We start from the raw sequence: 17941 nt of genomic DNA, 5'->3' as shown, positions 1-17941 counted from the left end.
AACTTTTTTTTAGTTTCATACCAAAAGCTACAGTCATATCATCTTTTTCTGTTTGGACACATGAGTAACTGATTTAGTAACCTTTAGTAAACTTGTGAGTACCCTTCATAATATCAAATTTGTTGTATTTTGTAAGTATACTAAATTAACTGTATATTTTTTAATAAGTAAAAACTTTTATGGTAGGGATTGGAGGGAATTTGTCATAATTTGTTAAGGTTTTTAAATGATAAATCATCTTATGTACTCCTAAGTATAAGATCATTGATTGATAATGTTTTTAATAACAAGAATTATGATATATTGTAAATATCTATAAATAAAAAAATAAAAAAGTTCTCTCACTAGAACAGTATAAAGGTTTACTGGATCAGAAATTTTAGAGATTTTGTTCATTTTAAATCCAATTTTGTTGAAAATCTAATAGATTTTGTAAAATTATTGTTTAAATATTTGTCAAAAACATAATTTAAGTTAATTTGAAAATATTGAATTTATTTAAAATATATTAACATTTAAATTTTAAGTAAAATAGACTTTGTATTCTTTCAAACTTTAAAAGCTTATTTCCAAATAATATATATTTTTAGGAATTTTAACTTCTTTAAAATGAAATAAAGAAATCAATAATAATTTATTTTTAAAAATGCAGTATCATAATTCATAAGAAATGATATTTATATTCATTGATTTTTAACTGTAAATTACCGTTTAAATTCCATTTGATAGATTTTACTAACTAATCAATGAGGATAAATTATTTTAAACACATAAATTTGACTATTTTGACCTTAATGTATTAGTTACACAAAAGTACAAATAAAATGCATGATCAATAAAAGCAGTCATATAGAAGTATGCTATGTTGAATTACTAGTAAAGAAGCTAAATGGCTTCAAGAACAATGTCCTATAGTTGCTTCCATCTGATCTAAAACTTAATACTCTTACAAGAACATATGACTAACAATAGCTTGTGTTTGCCTATGTCTTCGGGTTTCAGTTCTGAACTAATGATTGCTTTAGCAAAAGAGACTCAACCTTACAGAGCTTCTAAAATAAGGAGATATTGTCAGAGAATCTCTCGCCTTCTTAACGCATTACCGACTCCTTCACAAAGGAACGGCCGGCCGAGCTGCAAAAACAACAAGATTTTAAGCATTGGTGGAACTCGGAAAAATTGAAATGCGTAAAAGAGTGGGTTGGTTACTCACGAATATTCGAGGTGGATGTTCATGAACCTCCGATTCTCTTTACTTTGAGAAAGAGTAACGGAACCTTCAATGACTTGGTCTTGCTCTACGTCTATTGGATCATAGAAATATACAATCGTCTGTACAAGAAAAGTGGTTCAAATGGTCACAACGTGTAAGCTATTTTTTTCCATAACATTACCATGTTTTATACTGTATAGAATCAATTTAGATGATTCACTGAAAACTGAAAAGTAAAACTGATAAGAGTTTTCAAAGTGCACAAAAAAATTAAATAAGAGTTTTGAAAAAATTGGGAAGTAAATGCAAAAAAAAATAAACATGGTCTTACTTGCTGCCAATGCGTCGGAGGAGACTCAGGAGAGGTGGACAGCACGAGTGCATCACTCGGATTACTCCGCTTCTTCTGATTTCCTTCGGTAAAAGGACTTATTGATGAGGACCCATTAGCAACGCTTGTTGCATTAGTATTCTTGGCAGGTTCGCTGAACTCAACGTCAAACCAAAATGCAAAACCATGCATTGGAGCTACAACAAGAAAAGGAAAAAAGCCTCAGCACAGAGAGAGGAAGCAATCGTATCTTCTCTCTTAAGATGAGACAAACGCACGGATAGTTGAGATAAAGAAAGTGATATACCTCTCATCATTGACTTGAACTTGTATCTTGCGGTAACAGAGTCTAGCTCTTGGATTTTTATTGTTTGACAGTCTATATGTTTAACCTGCATTTAAATGGATAGACATTCACTCATTTAAATGGATAGATATTCACTCAGTAGCGCAGTTAACATTGCAGGTAACAAGCATTTAGAGAACAAGGAAAAATACCACTTCCGGCCATGTAAGAACGGTCTCTCCTGATATGGACTCCACGCTAGGTTCTTCAAATGCACACTGTTTTGCTAGTTGCATCATTGCAGACACTGCAAACCACATCATACAATCATTACTGAAACCTTACTGCGAGGTACTTTTTTAAACTTAAGTAGTGATTGCCCCAAAGTCAAAGTTGATATAATACTTACTATCAATTCCATAAACGTTGCGCCAAAAATCAATGCTGTGACTGTATCTGTCAGGGTGCGAAATAGGTGCCATGTACAACTGTCAACACAAAGTAAATAACAAAGATATCAAATGTTGCCTTCTTTCACATAAGTCATTAGAGCATACTGTGATATAATATTTGAAGAGATCATAAACATACAGTTGCATGTGATGGGAGAATTAAACCTCCAGGCTTCAACCAGCGATCTCTAGCTGTAATAACACTTCCCAGCATGCTCTACATCACATCAACAAACATAATACGAGAATGAGAGGCCAGGGCGAGTTAAGGAGATTTAATAATTACGTAGGTTATCATTTGGACATCAACATAAGAATTAAAATATACAAGATAAGGAAACAACCTCATACAAGAGCATGTAACCCATCCACTCTGAAATTATAACATCAACCTCCTCGTCGATTTCAACATCCTGAAGAACATTATAACGAAAGAAGAATTACTACAGAATGAGGGTTTTCCTACAAACTTGGATGATTGTTGCACCCAATCAATCCACCTCAATGGTGGTGCATTGGTGTAAAGGTATATAGTATCCTAAATTCTTCATCTCAGTCATTTAATTGCGCATCTTTCTGTATAGCGACGCCAATTTATCTTTTGGCAACTTATATAGACATCAACCTTAAGCATGTCTGACACATCAGGACAGATTTTTATTATATAAAAGAATTTACCTCCACTCTCCCATGCAAAACAATAACCTTGTCAGATAAACCGTTGGCTTTCACAACTTCATTTGCCTAGTGATAGTAGGTGAACAACAAAGAATGAATAGAAGCCATTAGTATGATTCAGATAAGCATTTCAACTCTGATAGGGAAACAATTTTTAACGAATATCATATGCAGAGCTAAGACACCAAACTCGTAATAGAAATTATATGTGAGTTAGATCAACTTCACAGGGCCCAATACTTCAGAAAAATTCTAAAGATTTGTTTCCTTGGTCTGATTAAATGTCAAGGTTGACACAAAAGCAGTGAATAGAGCAATATTAAAATACAAACAAAGCTTAGGTTAGAGTCAACTTAACTGTGAAAAATGCAAGACAATTAGACATACTATCAGTACACTATAAACATATTTCACCAATTCCAAGCTCAAATGTTAAAATACGACAACAGGTTTTATAGAAATGACAAAAAAAAACAAACTATTTCAGCGGGAAAATTTCCACACCATTAACATTTGATGGTAAGAAATGGCTACTCTCATCACTTCACGGAAGTTGCAGAAAAATAGAAACTAAGGATAAGATAATCGAGAGCAGTCGCCCAAGTAACTGGATAATACCTGGACTGCAATATCACTTGCATCTACAGCATATACCTGCAAGAAAGTTAACTTTTGTAAGAGACACATGACACATCAGCAGTACTGGTTGGTCTATGGAATATATACAGACAACAGACGCAGAGGTACAAACTTAGTAATCATATATAATGCTACATTCTTCAAAATGTTGAATAACAGAGTTGTGTCAACACATAACCCATACCCGTTTAGCACCGGCTTGAGCACAGAAGATTGAAAGGATGCCTGTTCCACAGCCAACGTCCACCACAACCTGTTACAAGCAATCGTTGCAGCAATCGCTTTTCAAAAGAAGTACTAAACTACCGCATAACAAAAACTGTTTTTCTAAAGAAAGCCTTCACACAAAGGAATCAAATCCTGACACAGGCTAAACAAAAACTAAACAAAGAATCCCAATTTCAATCTTCTTCAATATCATCTACAACGATAAACGAGAGAGTAGTACCTTGTCTTGGATTAAGTTCTGATGCTGCATTATAGCTTCCCTATAAGTCTCTGTCCTTGACCGATCCTGTATCAACCAACAACATTCAACAAAGAAGTGAGCAATCCCCAAGGAACAACAGCAGACTGCAGAGAACAAAGAATGAAACTTTAATGAAGATGACGACACAAAACTTGAAACTAATATACACCAATGCTCCAGAAAACAAGAGGGCAACTTCACCAAAATCGAAAAGAATTCAACTTTAACTTTCAATTTCAATTTCAATCTCTCATACCTTGATCATCTCTTCGTGAATCCCAACGTGAGCATAGGAATGAAAATAGGCGACATCGAAGTCGGTACAAGGCGGAGGAGATTCCTGAGTCTCCAGTGGCTTCTGCTCGCTAATCTGGTCGGAAACCCTAAGCTCACCATTGGTGAGACCGCCTCTAGGGTCACGAGCTCCGCCGCGACTGCGCCTCTTGGCTCGGCCAAGAGCGCTGAGAATGGGGACTTGCTTCTCGTCCCGTTGAAGCTCGCCGTGGAAACCGTTGGTGTAATCGCCGCCAGATTGCATAGTTTCAGTTAAACCAAGAGAGAGAGAGAGGAGAGGAGAGAGGACTCTTCTCTGACGCTTGACGACTGACTGTTGTAATGTAATTGTAAACAAAGGAAGCCTCCTTTTTTTATTTTAATTAAAAATCCTCCTAAATTGTTTTTTTTTCAAATACAGTTTTAACATTTAACCCTGTTTCTGGGTCCTTTCATTAATCTTACAAATTAAAAGGGTCGATATGTAAATTAAAAATCCTTTATAAGACCAGAAAACATTTTTCATGATTTGGGTTTGATCATGTCAAAGAAAAGAAATAAGAGAGTGTGACTGGCGAGTATTTTGGAAGAGCCGATAGAGTTTTTCTTTAGCCCAATAATCTCTCCCATGTTTTCTAGATTTTTTTTAGGTTACAGATTTCTTTTTACTTTTTCTTTTTAGCCGTAGAAAACAAAATTGCTAGAGCACTTATATTTTAGCTTTAGAAAATTTACAAGTAAATCAGTAAGTATTTTCAAATCTACAACTAAAATCTTACCGTTAAAATATCTACATCCACGAAACAAAAATCTACAGCTTTAAGAACATTTCCAACCTATAGCATTATTATTGTATCAAGATTACACTATTTAGTGTGATTTCAACACTAACAAATTTTCATATTAAACTTCTATAATCTAACACTAAAAATTACATAATTTGGTGAAAATCATAATGTTGCACTAAAATGGTTTATCTTTTAGTGTTGGATTGGAAAAGTTACATTAAAATAGGGTGAGTTACACCAAAATAGTGTTTTGAAGTTAGATTGAAAATGACCTCAGTCAACAACAAAAAATATTAAAACTACAGTTCATTCCAATTAAACCTTAAATCAAAGGGATTTGCCAGTAAGTAGTTGCATGATACTATTGCACATTTAAAGATTTCTTCAACCCATGTCCCATCCCCCAACACAGCTCTATTTTCAACACTGATTTAATGTACTACCACAAATCACAAAAATTCATATAAACAGTTATTCAACCAACAATTTTATTTATCTTATAAATATTCATGTTTGATGGTTCTACTTTCATCACTATAAACCATTATACGAAGTTCAACTTTTAAAAAATCTATTGTATCATGTTGATTTTTTTTCACAAAGTAATCTACAAATTATAAGTAAACCGCTGTTTAAGATTTGAAGGTAACACACTCATCAAACTACTGAATTATGAAATTTTACCTTTTATGTTTAACTATTTTTTCGTATTTTATATTAAGAAAAAATATTTTTCCCTTTTTTGGAATTTTGAAGAGAACGGCTCTTTGGTGCATTTGAAATGAAATTCATCTAGTTATATATAACGGCTCCGTTAGAAAATTTTTTGAATGTATTATGTGGATTGTTGTTAAGTTTTCTTTATATTATTAACTAGTTTGAATCAATTGATATTGTCATGTTTTTGAAAGATCAATGATGCATCTGCATTACAAAAGGTCAAAACATATATATTATGTTCATTTTATAATATTTTTCTTTTTCCCTACGATATTATTAGCCATAAAATTATCAGCAGTTAAAGTTTCGTAAGAAGCAAGAGTTTTCAAACTCGGTGAACTAGTTAGTGCAAATTTAGATCTCTAAATCAAATCTCAATTAGAATGTCAATGAAATGGATTGATATGGAATTTTTATTCCTTTAGTTCTATCAAAAATACAATTTATTTTGAATTAAAATGGAAGAATCATTTTATTAATTTATTTATATATATATATAGAAAATGTTCCATTCAAATTTGATGAGAAATGAGTGAAATAAATTTATTTTATTTTTCTTATTTCACATTCAACTGATTTCATTCTTTTTATTATTTATTTTTGTGCTTGTCATCTATATTAAAAAATAATATTTGTGGTAATACTCGTATGATCTTTACATTTCACAAGAAATCATGTTTTTCACCTAATCTATAAGATAAAATGTTTATATTGCCTATCTTCAACTAAATTCATTCAACCTTGATGCATCAATATATGATTTAGTTTTTATTTATTGTTATTTTAAATTAAACAAGATCGTTTTAGTTGTATAAACTATAAATTACCTACAAAAATGAATTATGTTATAGATATTTGGTGCTACCGGTAAACTAGATAGTGAAATATGGTTAACTGAGTCCATTAACATTAGTTAGTCTACAATTTTTCGGTTATCAAATAAACAAGTGAATATAAAAATAAATCTTCTTAAGTTCACTCATGTTACTCAATTATCTTTTCGTGCCTTACATATATTATGGATGTGTTGGAGGCAAAAATGATGAGTACAAGTTCAATAAGAACCAATTGGCGCCATTTACCTATCATGTCATAGTTGAATTAATTAATCAAACTTATAAAAATATTTGTCACTATTTAAGAAAAAATAATGTAAACTATAAGAAAAAAATAAAAAAAAACACAGAAAAATAATAAAATTTCAACTTAAAAAATCCATATAAAATTTAACATATGAAATCAAACTATTATCAGTTTTTAGTCAAAGTTGTATTAAAAATATCAAAAAATATAAACGGATTCTAAATTTGAAGCAATTTTTAACTGTAATATGTGTGTAATAGAAGAAACGACATCGTTTCGAAACCAACAACACAATACGAAAAATCTCTTTTCCTCCATTTTTCAGAATGTTGAAGAGAGCGGTTTTTTGGTACATTGGAAATAAAATTCAACTACTTATATGTAACGGTTCCATTAGAATTTTTTCTGAATGTACTATGTGGATTGTAGTTAAGTTTTCTGTATATTGATAACTAATTTGAATCAATTGATATTGTCAATTTGTTTTTGCAAGATCATTGATCGATAATGAAACATTTGTGTCACATCTTTTTAAATAAATTTAGTTTTAAAATTGCTAATTAACATGATTATGACACATATCAATAAAAAAAATCTATGATTATGATATATTAAAAATATTTTTAATATATAATTATAATTATCTAAAATAAATTACCCAACACTTATTAGTTTTCTTTTTTTAATGAATCCTAACCAAAACAGAAATGTAAAACTTATTTGATAGTAATTTTCATTTTTTAATTATTTTATGAAAACCATGATATTAAAATTATTTAATTAACAAAATTCTTTAAAAAAGCAATAATATTAAAATGAATTTTAAAATAGCAATTTAATTTTTTATTTATTTAATAGTATTTAAAAAACACAAACAAAACCTTGTGGGCTTGGGTTAGGAACACGAAGCCCAATAAGTAGAATACAAAGGCGAATCAAGTGGATTTTAAAAATAGAAAGAGAGTTGGGGATACAGTTGTTTCTTCTTCCATCAAAGGCAAGAAAATGTTTACGAGATTATCTTCTCCTTTCGCACCCAAATTCAATCCTCCCGCGAAGACCACGAGATACAAATACGCAGATCAAGCATCTATCTGCGACCCAAACCTGTAGAAAAGTCAACACTCTGATTGCATTTGATTTGTGAGTGGATCATCTCAATGGGGAGGGTTCTGGTGATGCTGACGGCAGCCGCGGCGGTTGTGGCTTGTTCGGTGGCGACGGTGATGGTGAGGAGGAGGGTGAGACGTCGGAGGAAGTGGAGGAAGGTGGTGGGGCTATTGAAGGATTTGGAGGAATCGTTTGAGACGCCGTTGGGGAGGTTGAGGCAGATGGTGGATGCTATTGCTGTTGAGATGCAAGCTGGTTTGGTCTCTGAAGGAGGCTCTAAGCTTAAAATGCTCCTTACTTTCGTCGATGATCTTCCTAATGGGTGAGAGATATTCTTACATGTGTCAATGCTTCTTGATTTGGTGATATGATAGAGAGCAATGTGTGGAAGATAAGTGACGTAAAAGGATTGATTTTGATATAATGGGCTTGTTAGTTTTGTGGAATTGAAGTTTTTTTAGTTGCCTGATTGTGTCACAATGTAATGTACTGTGCAAACTCCTTTTGCTTGTTGACTAGAGTTCTTAAAGATATTCCTTTTAGTTTTTATGGGATTTGGTGACATTATAGAGCAATGTGGGGAAGGTAAATGACGTACAAATGATAAAATGGCTCGTTAGTTTTGTGGATTAAGGTTTTAGTTGCCTGATTGTTGTCACATTGTAAGCATTTTGGTATAATGTATGAACCCTTTTGTCTCAGGAGTGAGAGAGGAACTTATTACGCACTTCATCTTGGAGGCTCTTACTTTAGGATTATAAGAGTTCATTTGGGTGGCCAAAGGTCGTCTCTTGAAGTTCAAGATATCGAAAGGCATAGCATACCGACGTCTTTGTTGAATAGCACCAGCGAGGTAACTATGCTTGCCCCCAAGGTTGCTCTTTTCCAATTTCGGTTTATAAAATCCAACAGAGTAATATACTCCTTGTTTATTTTTGATTCGCAGGTTCTCTTTGACTTTCTCGCATCATCTTTGCAGAGGTTTATTGAGAAAGAAGGACACGAGTCCATTTCGTCACAAGATGTGAAAAGGGAACTTGCGTTTACTTTTTCTTTCCCAGTTAAGCAAACGTCCCTCTCTTCAGGAGTTCTCATCAAATGGACCAAAGGTTTTGCAATTAGTGAAATGGTTAGTTCAAAATTTCTGCAACCTCTTTTTACTTGTCTGCCTTATAAAGGGTACTTCTAAGGCTTCACCGTATCATCTCAATCTGTGAAGAAATTAGAATAATTGTTGGATCAAGTCAAGCGTATAACCTTCACTCTGTATTTTAATTTGCTGACGTATAATGTGATCCATCTTCTTGCATTTTGAGTTCAGTTGGGTCAAGCGTTAGCGCATCTAAAGCTAACTATTTTCTTATGTTTCTTGACACATTGATCATATTACTTTAGGCGGGGGAAGATATTGCTGAATGTCTACAAGGAGCGGTGGACAGGAGAGGGCTGGATATACACGTCGCAGCTCTTGTAAGTGCTTTGTTACTGCAATAGAGACTCATATCCTTGGGGGAACTGCTCCTTCATCCATTACCAATCCTTTGAAATTTCTCCTTTCTGTTTCATATTCCGTTTACAAAATTCTTTCTAACGGAAGAAGCATGGGGATTGGTTCTTATATTAGTTTCACTGTTTAAACAGGTAAATGATACCGTTGGGGCCCTGTCCTATGGACATTATCATGACCCAGACACGATTGCCGCTGTTGTCTTTGGAACAGGTAGTAATGCATGTTACCTAGAACGAACTGATGCAATAATCAAGTGTCAGAATCCGCGCACAACTTCTGGAAGCATGGTATTCATTCTAAGGAACCTGCATTTTAGATTCCTCTGGGTTTAGTGTAAAATATTATCTTGTAATGCTTTGCTCTTTATGTGTTAGGTGGTGAACATGGAGTGGGGAAACTTTTGGTCATCTCGTCTTCCAAGAACTTCATATGACATTGAGTTGGATGCAGAGAGTTTGAATTCAAATGACATGGTAATGTTTTGCTAACTTCTCTTTTTTCCTCTTTTCGTTTTATCATGCTTTAAGGCTTGTCATCAGGTAACTAATGAGCAGTGAAGTTGAATTGGTGGGTGTTTTTAATATAGGGATTTGAGAAGATGATAGGAGGGATGTATCTGGGCGACATTGTCCGCAGAGTAATTCTTCGTATGTCACAAGAGTCTGACATCTTTGGACCCATCTCACCCATTTTATCGACGCCTTTTGTTCTAAGGTACATTTCCTTTTGTATCTTCTGTATCTGAAGGTTTTTACGAATTGCCAGAGCTAGAAAGCTTACGTAATGGCAGCCAATAGTTGTATTTTGTGAGTTTATCTACACATGTTTTAAATCAAATCCTTGTTCCAATCACAGAACAAATTCAGTCTCAGCAATGCACGAAGATGACACACCCGAGTTACATGAAGTAGCAACAATCTTGAAACATTTAGGGGTAAATGATGTTTTGCCCTATAAATGAATGATTACCTACAATCCCATGACTTAACGACCATCTCCTTTGTTCATAACAACAGGTACCGAATGTACCACTGAAGGTGAGGAAACTTGTAGTGAAGATATGCGATGTAGTGACACGCAGAGCAGCTAGGCTAGCAGCAGCAGGAATCTCAGGAATCTTGAAGAAACTGGGGAGAGATGGGAGCGTAGGAGAAGGAAGAAGAAGAAGTAGCGATAAGCAGATGATGAGAAGGACAGTGGTGGCAGTAGAAGGTGGTCTCTATTCGAATTATAGGATGTTCAGAGAATACCTGGACGAAGCTTTGAGAGACATATTGGGAGAAGACGTGGCTCGACAAGTAGTGATTAAGGCCATGGAAGATGGCTCAAGCATCGGCTCTGCATTGTTGCTGGCTTCATCTCATAGCGTTCGAACCATATCGAACATATGAATAGTTGGATAGTTGCGTAGATAAAGAATGTATAGTTAGTCGATTGTTTCAGTTTCAGACGCATGTAGGTAAATATTTTTGTTTCTTCTGCTCATAATTATGACACTAACTATTTAATGGAAAATTTTAACACTAGTATCGAAAAACAACGAATTAAAATATTGTTCAGAAAACGATAAATCCGAAAAGACATTGAAGTAAAAAAAAAGAAAAAACATAAACTGATGTTTCAGAGGATATGTCGTTGTTACAGCTCGAAAAAGAAGCTGACAGAGAAACGCACACTAAAGATATGACGAACAAAGAGAAGCTTGAAGTTTGGTTACTCATCGCCTTGGCCATCTTCCTTCACCAGTTTGATCATGTCATCAATTCGCAGAATGGTAATGGCTGCCTCTGTTGCAAACTGGTCAGAAAACAAAGCTCGTTTAAAATTTAAGACATCACTCTAATTTTGTAAGAATCTGTTTGCTGTGATAAACAAAGACAAATGCTTCACCTGGATAATTTTGACTTTGCTCATCGCTGGTTCGATCACTCCAGCTTCCAAATTGTTACGAATGGTTCCGTTAACAAGGTCAAGTCCCATGCTGCGTTTTCCCAACACAGAGCCAATGAGCTAAACATTTTTTTCAAGTGAGACCAGAAGACACAGACAGCAATATTGCTCTAATACCTTGAATAGTGCTTCTTATCAGCCTTGGTTTGTGCGGTGTGGTGGTATGCTCTTAGTTTAGCTACCAACTCGGTTGCATCCTTAGCAGCGTTTACTGCAAGCACCTGTACATAGGATGATAATTGTTGGATAATAAGACCAGATTAAAGTCGAGTTTTATATATTGACGAAATAGAAATGAGACCTTTGGTATAATCAATAGCGCATCGGCAAATTCGGCAATAGCCAATTGTTCACGAGAGCCCAAGGTTGTAGCAAGGTGCTCCAGATACACAGACAATGCTGATTCAACTGCGCCTCCACCCGCAACCACCTGTTTTGACATGAAGCAGAGTGTTGCGTAAAACCAGAAATGTGATGATCATTACTAAATGCAAAGAATGTCTCTCTAACAGGTAGCAAGAGGATATTACCGTGTTGGATTCGAGGGTCCTCTTGACAATACATAAAGAATCGTGAAGCGCTCTCTCCATCTCATCAAGCATGTAGTCATTGGCACCTCTCAAGATCAAGGAGACCTAATAGACAAAAAAAACTTGTGAAGTCATGACAAAACTAGACTAAACTCTCATAGCAATCAATAACTTCTGGGAATAACTTCAAATGAAATATATGATTGATTTCGTGTGTATAGTAGTGTCAACAATTAAGCATGATCTCAAATACAGAGCAAATGGCATACCGCACTGCTCGTTTTGGTTCCCTTTATCAACACAACATCATCATCAGCGATTCTCTCCTCCACAACTTCGTCTGCAGATCCAAGGTGTGCCGGATCAAATGTTTCTTCCCCCTCCATGTCAGCAAAAGTGGTGACCTAAAAGCCAAGAACAAAGGATATTAAGACAAAAATATAAGTTTCACAATCATATAACTTAGTTCTAATGCTTTTTAATTTTAAAAAGTATAGCTGAGCAAGTACCAGGGTTGCTCCTGTTGCCTTGGCAACATGGCGCATGTCTTCTTTGCGGACACGCCTAACAGCAATAGCTCCTGCCTCTACAAAGTACTGAAATAAAAGCAAACGAAATGAGAATTCAAGGATGTCAATAACTTTGATGAACCAACACTGTGTAATGCGAAAAGGGTAGAGATAATATTATTGGGCTTCAATCTTACTTTAAGTGCCATGTCGTCAATTCCCTTGGTGGTCAGAATAACATTGGCTCCCGCTTTAAGAAGTTTCTCTATCCGCTCTTTGGTCATGTCAGCTTCTCTGTGAAACAAATATTCAGCAACATATTAAAAAAAAACTGTTTATGGAAGATGGATACCATAAGTAGTACAAGCGTAAAATAGACCTAGATATCTTAAGCTTTCTCTATCCCATACACCCAAGAACCAAGAGAGCAAAGCAATTGCATTTGTAGAAGAACAAACCAAGTACTCTGAATGTAATTCAGTGAAAACTACCTTTGACGGATTTTTTCAAGTTCTCGTGGATCGTTAACAACAACTTGGACACCGAGCTGCATTTTCGTCTTCTGGAGATTGAAGTCGAGGCAAGCAATCTTCGCTGGAGAAACTCGCAATGGCATCCCTTGGGCAGCACGGCCAGTATTGAGTGCATATCCATTCAACAAATAGCTGTCTTTTGCACTTTGTCCATGAGCTTTCAGAATATTAATACCCTACAATGTAGTAAGCCGCAGACGGGTTTCAACATAAATAAAAAATATCATCTTCACTCCAGATGATATGTTTAAAACTTTGACAGAGGAGCATAAACAGACCTTGATAGGGTATTTTATCTCCCCTCGCTGATTTGTCATCTTAACAGACAGAACTGCATCCACAACCTAGAAAAGAAAAAAAAAAAGATTATAACAGTTGAAAAATGCAATGATAAGGGTCATATTGCAAGAAATTAATAGCGGTTTCCAAATCTTAGAAGGAAAATATATGACAGACTCATGTAATAGACAAAGAATGAGAACTGGAAGCATACCAAATTGGCAAAGAAATCGCTGTCACCAGAGATCAGTTTGGAGGACATGCTGGTTTTAGCACAGTTAATCAATGGAGCTTTCCCAAGCTTTTCGACCTATAGAAAAGTAATAGTAGTAGTTAAGTAACGGGGCAGAGACAGACAAGCACAACAGATAACTTACCCAACCAAGCTGACACAAACACATGTATAAAACTTTCCCACATAAATTCAAGTTCACTCACATGATGTATACTACTCATTCAGAAAAAAATAGACCAGATGCCAAATTATAAACCATCACAACCGGACTAACCTTAGTCACCAATTTCTCCTCAATGTATTTGCAAGCTTCTCTCATCGCTAGCTGTCAACAGTAACACAGATTAAGAACACAATGAAAAAAAATCTGGAAAGCAGGTCACTACATAGGAGTGGGAGCTTACCCTGTATCCACTGATAATTGATGTAGGATGTATTTTGTTCCTAACCAAATCATTTGCCCTCTGCAAAATTAAAATACATGCATAAGACCAATAGTTATCAAGAAGCAGTTACCATGTGACAAATCTTCACAACTCTAGAAAAAACAAAAACAATAGATAACCTTGAGCAACTCAGCAGCAACAATGACAACAGATGTAGTCCCATCGCCAACTTCTCTATCCTGGAGTTCAGCTAACTCAACAAGAACCTGTCAAGACAAACAGGTAACTAATGATTCACTATAACACGCATAAACGTACACTAATGATAAATATGTAATCAAATAATTAACCTTAGCAGCAGGGTGTTCGACCTCCAACATCCTAAGAATGGTAGCACCGTCATTGGTAATGGTCACATCACCAATATCGTCCACCAACATCTGAATTTATATATAATGCAAATCAGAAACCAAATAAACAAATCTCAAACTTGTGACAAAGCAGTAGAACCAGAGTACGTACCTTGTCGAGTCCGACGGGACCAAGAGAGGTTTTAACAATGTTTGAAACAGCTTGACAAGCCATCACTGCAGATAATTATCAAATCAAATCAAACGTCAAGTAAACAAGTAAACAAACCCTAGAGATCGAACACTGATGAGAATAGATATTTGTATGAGCAGAAATGTGAGAATGACATCAGACGAAATAGCGAAAGCTTGGGGGGGGGGGGGGGGGGGGGGGGGGGGGAGAAGAGGAAGTACCGTTCTGAGTACGGACATCTTGGCCGGATTGCCTTTCGCCGGAAATATCAGGATTTTGAGCGGAGATCGACATATCAAGTTAAGCGATGAAAACGAGGGAGATGTAAAAAGTGCCCTAGATCAGGGATCTGAGCTCGCCGAGAGAGATAGTTCGCCTTTCTTAACAATTGAAAAATGATTCACTTGGATGGGACAGTGAGACTCCGGCGGGTTTTGTTAACTTTCAAGGTTTCTTTCTGGAGGGTGCGGCCAGGTTACGAACTAAACGGTGTCGTTTTCATGTTGGGCTGCAAGCCCATATATACTTTGGCCCATCTTCTATAATAATAGGTCAAGATATCAATATATTCCTATTTCCTACAACCTTTTTCCTCAAATCCCACTTTTTTGAACTTCCATATTATTTCTGAAACAAAGAGTTTTTGATCTGGTTTGTATGGAAGATGTTATTGGCTTTTTATTGTTAAGTAGCGAGACTATAACTGCAAAAGAAGGGTTTTGATTACTAAGATTGGCACAAATTGAGATTACAAAGTACAAAAAAGAAACATGATCTTTTGAATGCAGTTACAGAAAGAGATAGAGAATCATGCGTTTAATGGTTTGTAGAGCTTCTCAACCATCTTCCTATACTCTGTACACCAGCAAAACACACATAAGATAACATTCATTATTTGATGATAAAAACTGAGAAAACCACAGAGATGTGTTATTCTATTTACTATTTACTGCAAATTACCTTCTTGGTTGCTCCAAAGCTGAGCTGCTTGATTGTTCAATGGTGAGCTGATGTTCGGTTCTGCTCAAACAAAACACGGAGAATCAGATCTTGGATCAAACCAATTAAGAAAACTCAGCGGTCAGCACATAGGTGTTACCTCCAAGAAGGCTTTGAATTGAGAGTAATATCGTCCTCACATCATAAGCAGATGACCATTTATCCTACAAACAATGTGAAACCAGATGTTCCTTGTTTTAAGTACTACTGCTTCTTTGATACATAGTAGCTTTAACGCTCCAGGGGATTAACCTGTAACACACAAGTAGCACTAGTAGGAGCAAAAATGATTTGTAATGTACCTGAAGAATGTCCAAGCAAATATTGCCATAGAGATCCACGTTGGGGTGGAAGCAGCAAGTCTCAAACTTAATTTTGGGAGGTTTGAAAGGATAATCGTTGGAGAAAGCGAGTGAGAGTCTGTACTCTGTTCCTTCAAAAACAGTATCTTTGCTTCCTGTGATTGTCCCTTTCCAGCAGAATATGTTGTCTTCCTCTGGGAAAGCCGATATCCCCGGATCACCTCCCATCTGAGAAAACAAACATCAAAATCAAAAGAGTTTAACTTTGGTGTCAATAGGTTCATTTTAGATTCGGGAAGAATGGATTGATAGCTTACCATTAAACCCATTAGTTCAGATTGCAGCCTGCGTGTTTAACACGGATTAGGAAAAATCATGAATTTGCTTAACCAATAAAGAACAAAAGTACTGAGATAACATATCAATGTATCGTTTCCTCTCTCAGAAGAATTTTAGCAAACAGTTGGTAGACAAGAAGAGAGACGATACAAATCACAAGGGAACAGGAGAAGTCACAATCAGTACTTTTTGGATTCATCGTCTCTCTAAAGATAATCTAGAAGCATATGTACGATCACAAGAAATGGATAAATCTAAATGTGAAATTCCATAAACAAAAGAAAAATCAAATCGAAGCTTACGGATTCAAAAAAAATTCCCTTTGATTGGAGGAGAAATATTCAAAGATCGGAAAAAAGGAAGAACCTTTTGAGAACGGATTGGCTATCGACGGTCTTAGTCGGAGGAGCAGGTTGCTTCGATCCGGCGGCTGCCGGCGTTGTCTCCGCCGGAGTATTTCCTTGGTACCCATTCACCGCCGCCATCCCTTTTTCGGCTTCTTATTGGTAGACCAGTAACGCGACAATCGAAAATTTATGAAATGGAATTGCTTTCGGTCAAGGAGAAACAGATTCACGAATGATCGAAGCAGGAGAAGGGAATGAGAAAGAGCGTTCTTTTACTTTTTCTTTCTCTTGAGAGAGAGAGAGAATGTGTTAAATGGATAAAAATAAGACTAATTAAACTTTATTAAACAAGATATAAAAATAAAAATAAAACTAAAAGCTTAGATATTTGGTTATTAAGCTAAATAGCCTTTGTTTTTTTTTAAACTCTTCTGTTATTTGGTTTTCATGTTTGCTTGATTGAAATATATAATCAACTATGTAATGCAAAAATATTTCAAATGATATGAAAAATTGTCGATTAAAAAATACTAGAGTTTGGTCCGCGCGACTATGTGCTTTGTTTTCATTTTTAAAAGTAAATTGTTGTTTTGTATAAACTGTATAATATAAATTTACAATTTACATGTATTACGTGACTATTTAATATGACATTTTAAACATAATAATTTTATTTATTATATTGAGTAATTATATTTTATTTTAACAATCAATTGTTTTTCCCACATTTATTATCATATATGTTAAGCAGCAGTTCTTTCTTACCAACTTAATTATCGTATTTAATTTTAACGGACTTTTACATATTATAAAAATATGCTGCCAATAATATATTAAAAGACTAACTTCTATTATATATCTATCTATCTATAATAATAAATGAGACTTTTTTCCATTCTCCATGAGCCACATCACCATATAGCATGAGGCATTTTGAGTCACGTGACACCTTAACAAACTTTCAAAGAAACCAAATTTTCCTTGGTTCATTCACTCCACAAAAATTTTCCATTAACTGCTGCTATCACTGCTTTTTTAAAACAAAACTATATCTCGATCCGCGCAACTGTGTCGTTTTTTTTATATAAACATTTTGTTTTCAATTCTAAATTGGTATATATTATAATATATATATATATATATGTGTCTATCAATTTTTAAAACATAATAAGTTTACGATATATATTTTTATTGAATAGATTGTTTCAAACTTTCACATGTATTTGTATCTTTTTTTATGTATATATTTTTGGATTATTATTTCATTATTAAAATCGTAACTATATATATAAAGATTAGTAAAATATTTTTTATTGTCATATTCAAATATATTGTAACATTTCACAAATTTAGAAAGTTTTTTAAAAATTAAACTTTTCGCTTCATAGATTTATATTATCGAGTAAATAATTAAACATTTAGTTTTTGTTTAATTTT

The 17941-nt window shown here is 34.7% G+C and overlaps 4 protein-coding genes across 5 annotated transcripts; 1 reads left to right on the top strand and 3 right to left on the bottom strand.

Annotated features, from left to right (window-relative positions):
- Positions 1–822: 822 nt before the first annotated feature.
- LOC125608844 (probable protein arginine N-methyltransferase 6) lies at positions 823–4665 on the bottom strand. The gene is made up of 13 exons (XM_048779374.1): positions 4325–4665; positions 4048–4113; positions 3784–3852; positions 3579–3614; positions 2961–3026; positions 2627–2695; positions 2422–2499; positions 2240–2318; positions 2043–2137; positions 1852–1936; positions 1545–1741; positions 1214–1332; positions 823–1134 (listed from the first exon to the last, which is right to left on the bottom strand). The coding sequence occupies exons 1-13, from the start codon at positions 4604–4606 to the stop codon at positions 1092–1094; spliced, it is 1284 nt and encodes a 427-aa protein (XP_048635331.1). The 5' UTR covers positions 4607–4665; the 3' UTR covers positions 823–1091.
- A 3234-nt stretch (positions 4666–7899) lies between these two features.
- Positions 7900–11078, top strand: LOC106428882 (hexokinase-4-like). Its single transcript, XM_048779373.1, has 9 exons — positions 7900–8364; positions 8745–8895; positions 8989–9171; positions 9438–9512; positions 9684–9839; positions 9927–10025; positions 10139–10266; positions 10408–10486; positions 10569–11078. The coding sequence occupies exons 1-9, from the start codon at positions 8093–8095 to the stop codon at positions 10941–10943; spliced, it is 1518 nt and encodes a 505-aa protein (XP_048635330.1). The 5' UTR covers positions 7900–8092; the 3' UTR covers positions 10944–11078.
- Positions 11056–14976, bottom strand: LOC125608843 (T-complex protein 1 subunit alpha-like). The gene is made up of 17 exons (XM_048779372.1): positions 14739–14976; positions 14497–14561; positions 14325–14414; positions 14154–14240; positions 13993–14052; positions 13863–13913; positions 13568–13663; positions 13353–13418; positions 13033–13250; positions 12739–12835; positions 12542–12628; positions 12302–12436; positions 12033–12137; positions 11804–11932; positions 11620–11723; positions 11443–11533; positions 11056–11349 (listed from the first exon to the last, which is right to left on the bottom strand). The coding sequence occupies exons 1-17, from the start codon at positions 14809–14811 to the stop codon at positions 11266–11268; spliced, it is 1638 nt and encodes a 545-aa protein (XP_048635329.1). The 5' UTR covers positions 14812–14976; the 3' UTR covers positions 11056–11265.
- A 245-nt stretch (positions 14977–15221) lies between these two features.
- On the bottom strand, positions 15222–16833 carry LOC125574871 (ubiquitin-conjugating enzyme E2 19). Of its 2 annotated transcripts, none has more exons than XM_048779370.1 (6): positions 16524–16833; positions 16136–16163; positions 15819–16046; positions 15617–15680; positions 15478–15537; positions 15222–15372 (listed from the first exon to the last, which is right to left on the bottom strand). In XM_048779370.1, exons 1-6 carry the CDS (start codon positions 16640–16642, stop codon positions 15326–15328), a joined length of 546 nt encoding a protein of 181 aa, XP_048635327.1. In that variant the 5' UTR covers positions 16643–16833; the 3' UTR covers positions 15222–15325. The 2 variants fall into 2 exon arrangements, with proteins under 2 accessions (XP_048635327.1, XP_048635328.1); XM_048779371.1 differs by having other exon boundaries at positions 16136–16169; positions 16499–16629.
- Positions 16834–17941: the final 1108 nt, after the last annotated feature.

Source organism: Brassica napus, chromosome A5 (genome assembly GCF_020379485.1).
Source record: "Brassica napus cultivar Da-Ae chromosome A5, Da-Ae, whole genome shotgun sequence".
NCBI classification, from domain to species: Eukaryota; Viridiplantae; Streptophyta; class Magnoliopsida; order Brassicales; family Brassicaceae; genus Brassica; species Brassica napus.
Note: the sequence above shows the minus strand (reverse complement) of the source record. Positions and strands in the feature narration are given on the sequence as shown.

Excerpts from the sequence above, each read along its gene's own strand:
- LOC125608843 (XM_048779372.1), bottom strand. The coding sequence starts at position 14,811 with ATGTCGATCTCCGCTCAAAATCCTGATATTTCCGGCGAAAGGCAATCC. Across the intron at positions 11,724-11,803 it reads CGCTATTGATTATACCAAAG|GTGCTTGCAGTAAACGCTGC; the intron begins GTCTCATTTCTA and ends TCCTATGTACAG. Across the intron at positions 11,534-11,619 it reads GATAAGAAGCACTATTCAAG|CATGGGACTTGACCTTGTTA; the intron begins GTATTAGAGCAA and ends GGGAAAACGCAG.
- LOC125608844 (XM_048779374.1), bottom strand. The coding sequence starts at position 4,606 with ATGCAATCTGGCGGCGATTACACCAACGGTTTCCACGGCGAGCTTCAA. Across the intron at positions 4,114-4,324 it reads TTCACGAAGAGATGATCAAG|GATCGGTCAAGGACAGAGAC; the intron begins GTATGAGAGATT and ends TGGTTGATACAG. Across the intron at positions 1,135-1,213 it reads AACATCCACCTCGAATATTC|CTCGGCCGGCCGTTCCTTTG; the intron begins GTGAGTAACCAA and ends TTGTTTTTGCAG.
- LOC106428882 (XM_048779373.1), top strand. The coding sequence starts at position 8,093 with ATGGGGAGGGTTCTGGTGATGCTGACGGCAGCCGCGGCGGTTGTGGCT. Across the intron at positions 9,172-9,437 it reads GTTTTGCAATTAGTGAAATG|GCGGGGGAAGATATTGCTGA; the intron begins GTTAGTTCAAAA and ends ATATTACTTTAG. Across the intron at positions 9,513-9,683 it reads ATATACACGTCGCAGCTCTT|GTAAATGATACCGTTGGGGC; the intron begins GTAAGTGCTTTG and ends CTGTTTAAACAG.
- LOC125574871 (XM_048779371.1), bottom strand. The coding sequence starts at position 16,629 with ATGGGTACCAAGGAAATACTCCGGCGGAGACAACGCCGGCAGCCGCCG. Across the intron at positions 16,170-16,498 it reads TCCTTTTTTCCGATCTTTGA|ACGCAGGCTGCAATCTGAAC; the intron begins ATATTTCTCCTC and ends TCCGTGTTAAAC. Across the intron at positions 15,681-15,818 it reads TTTGCTTGGACATTCTTCAG|GATAAATGGTCATCTGCTTA; the intron begins GTACATTACAAA and ends CATTGTTTGTAG.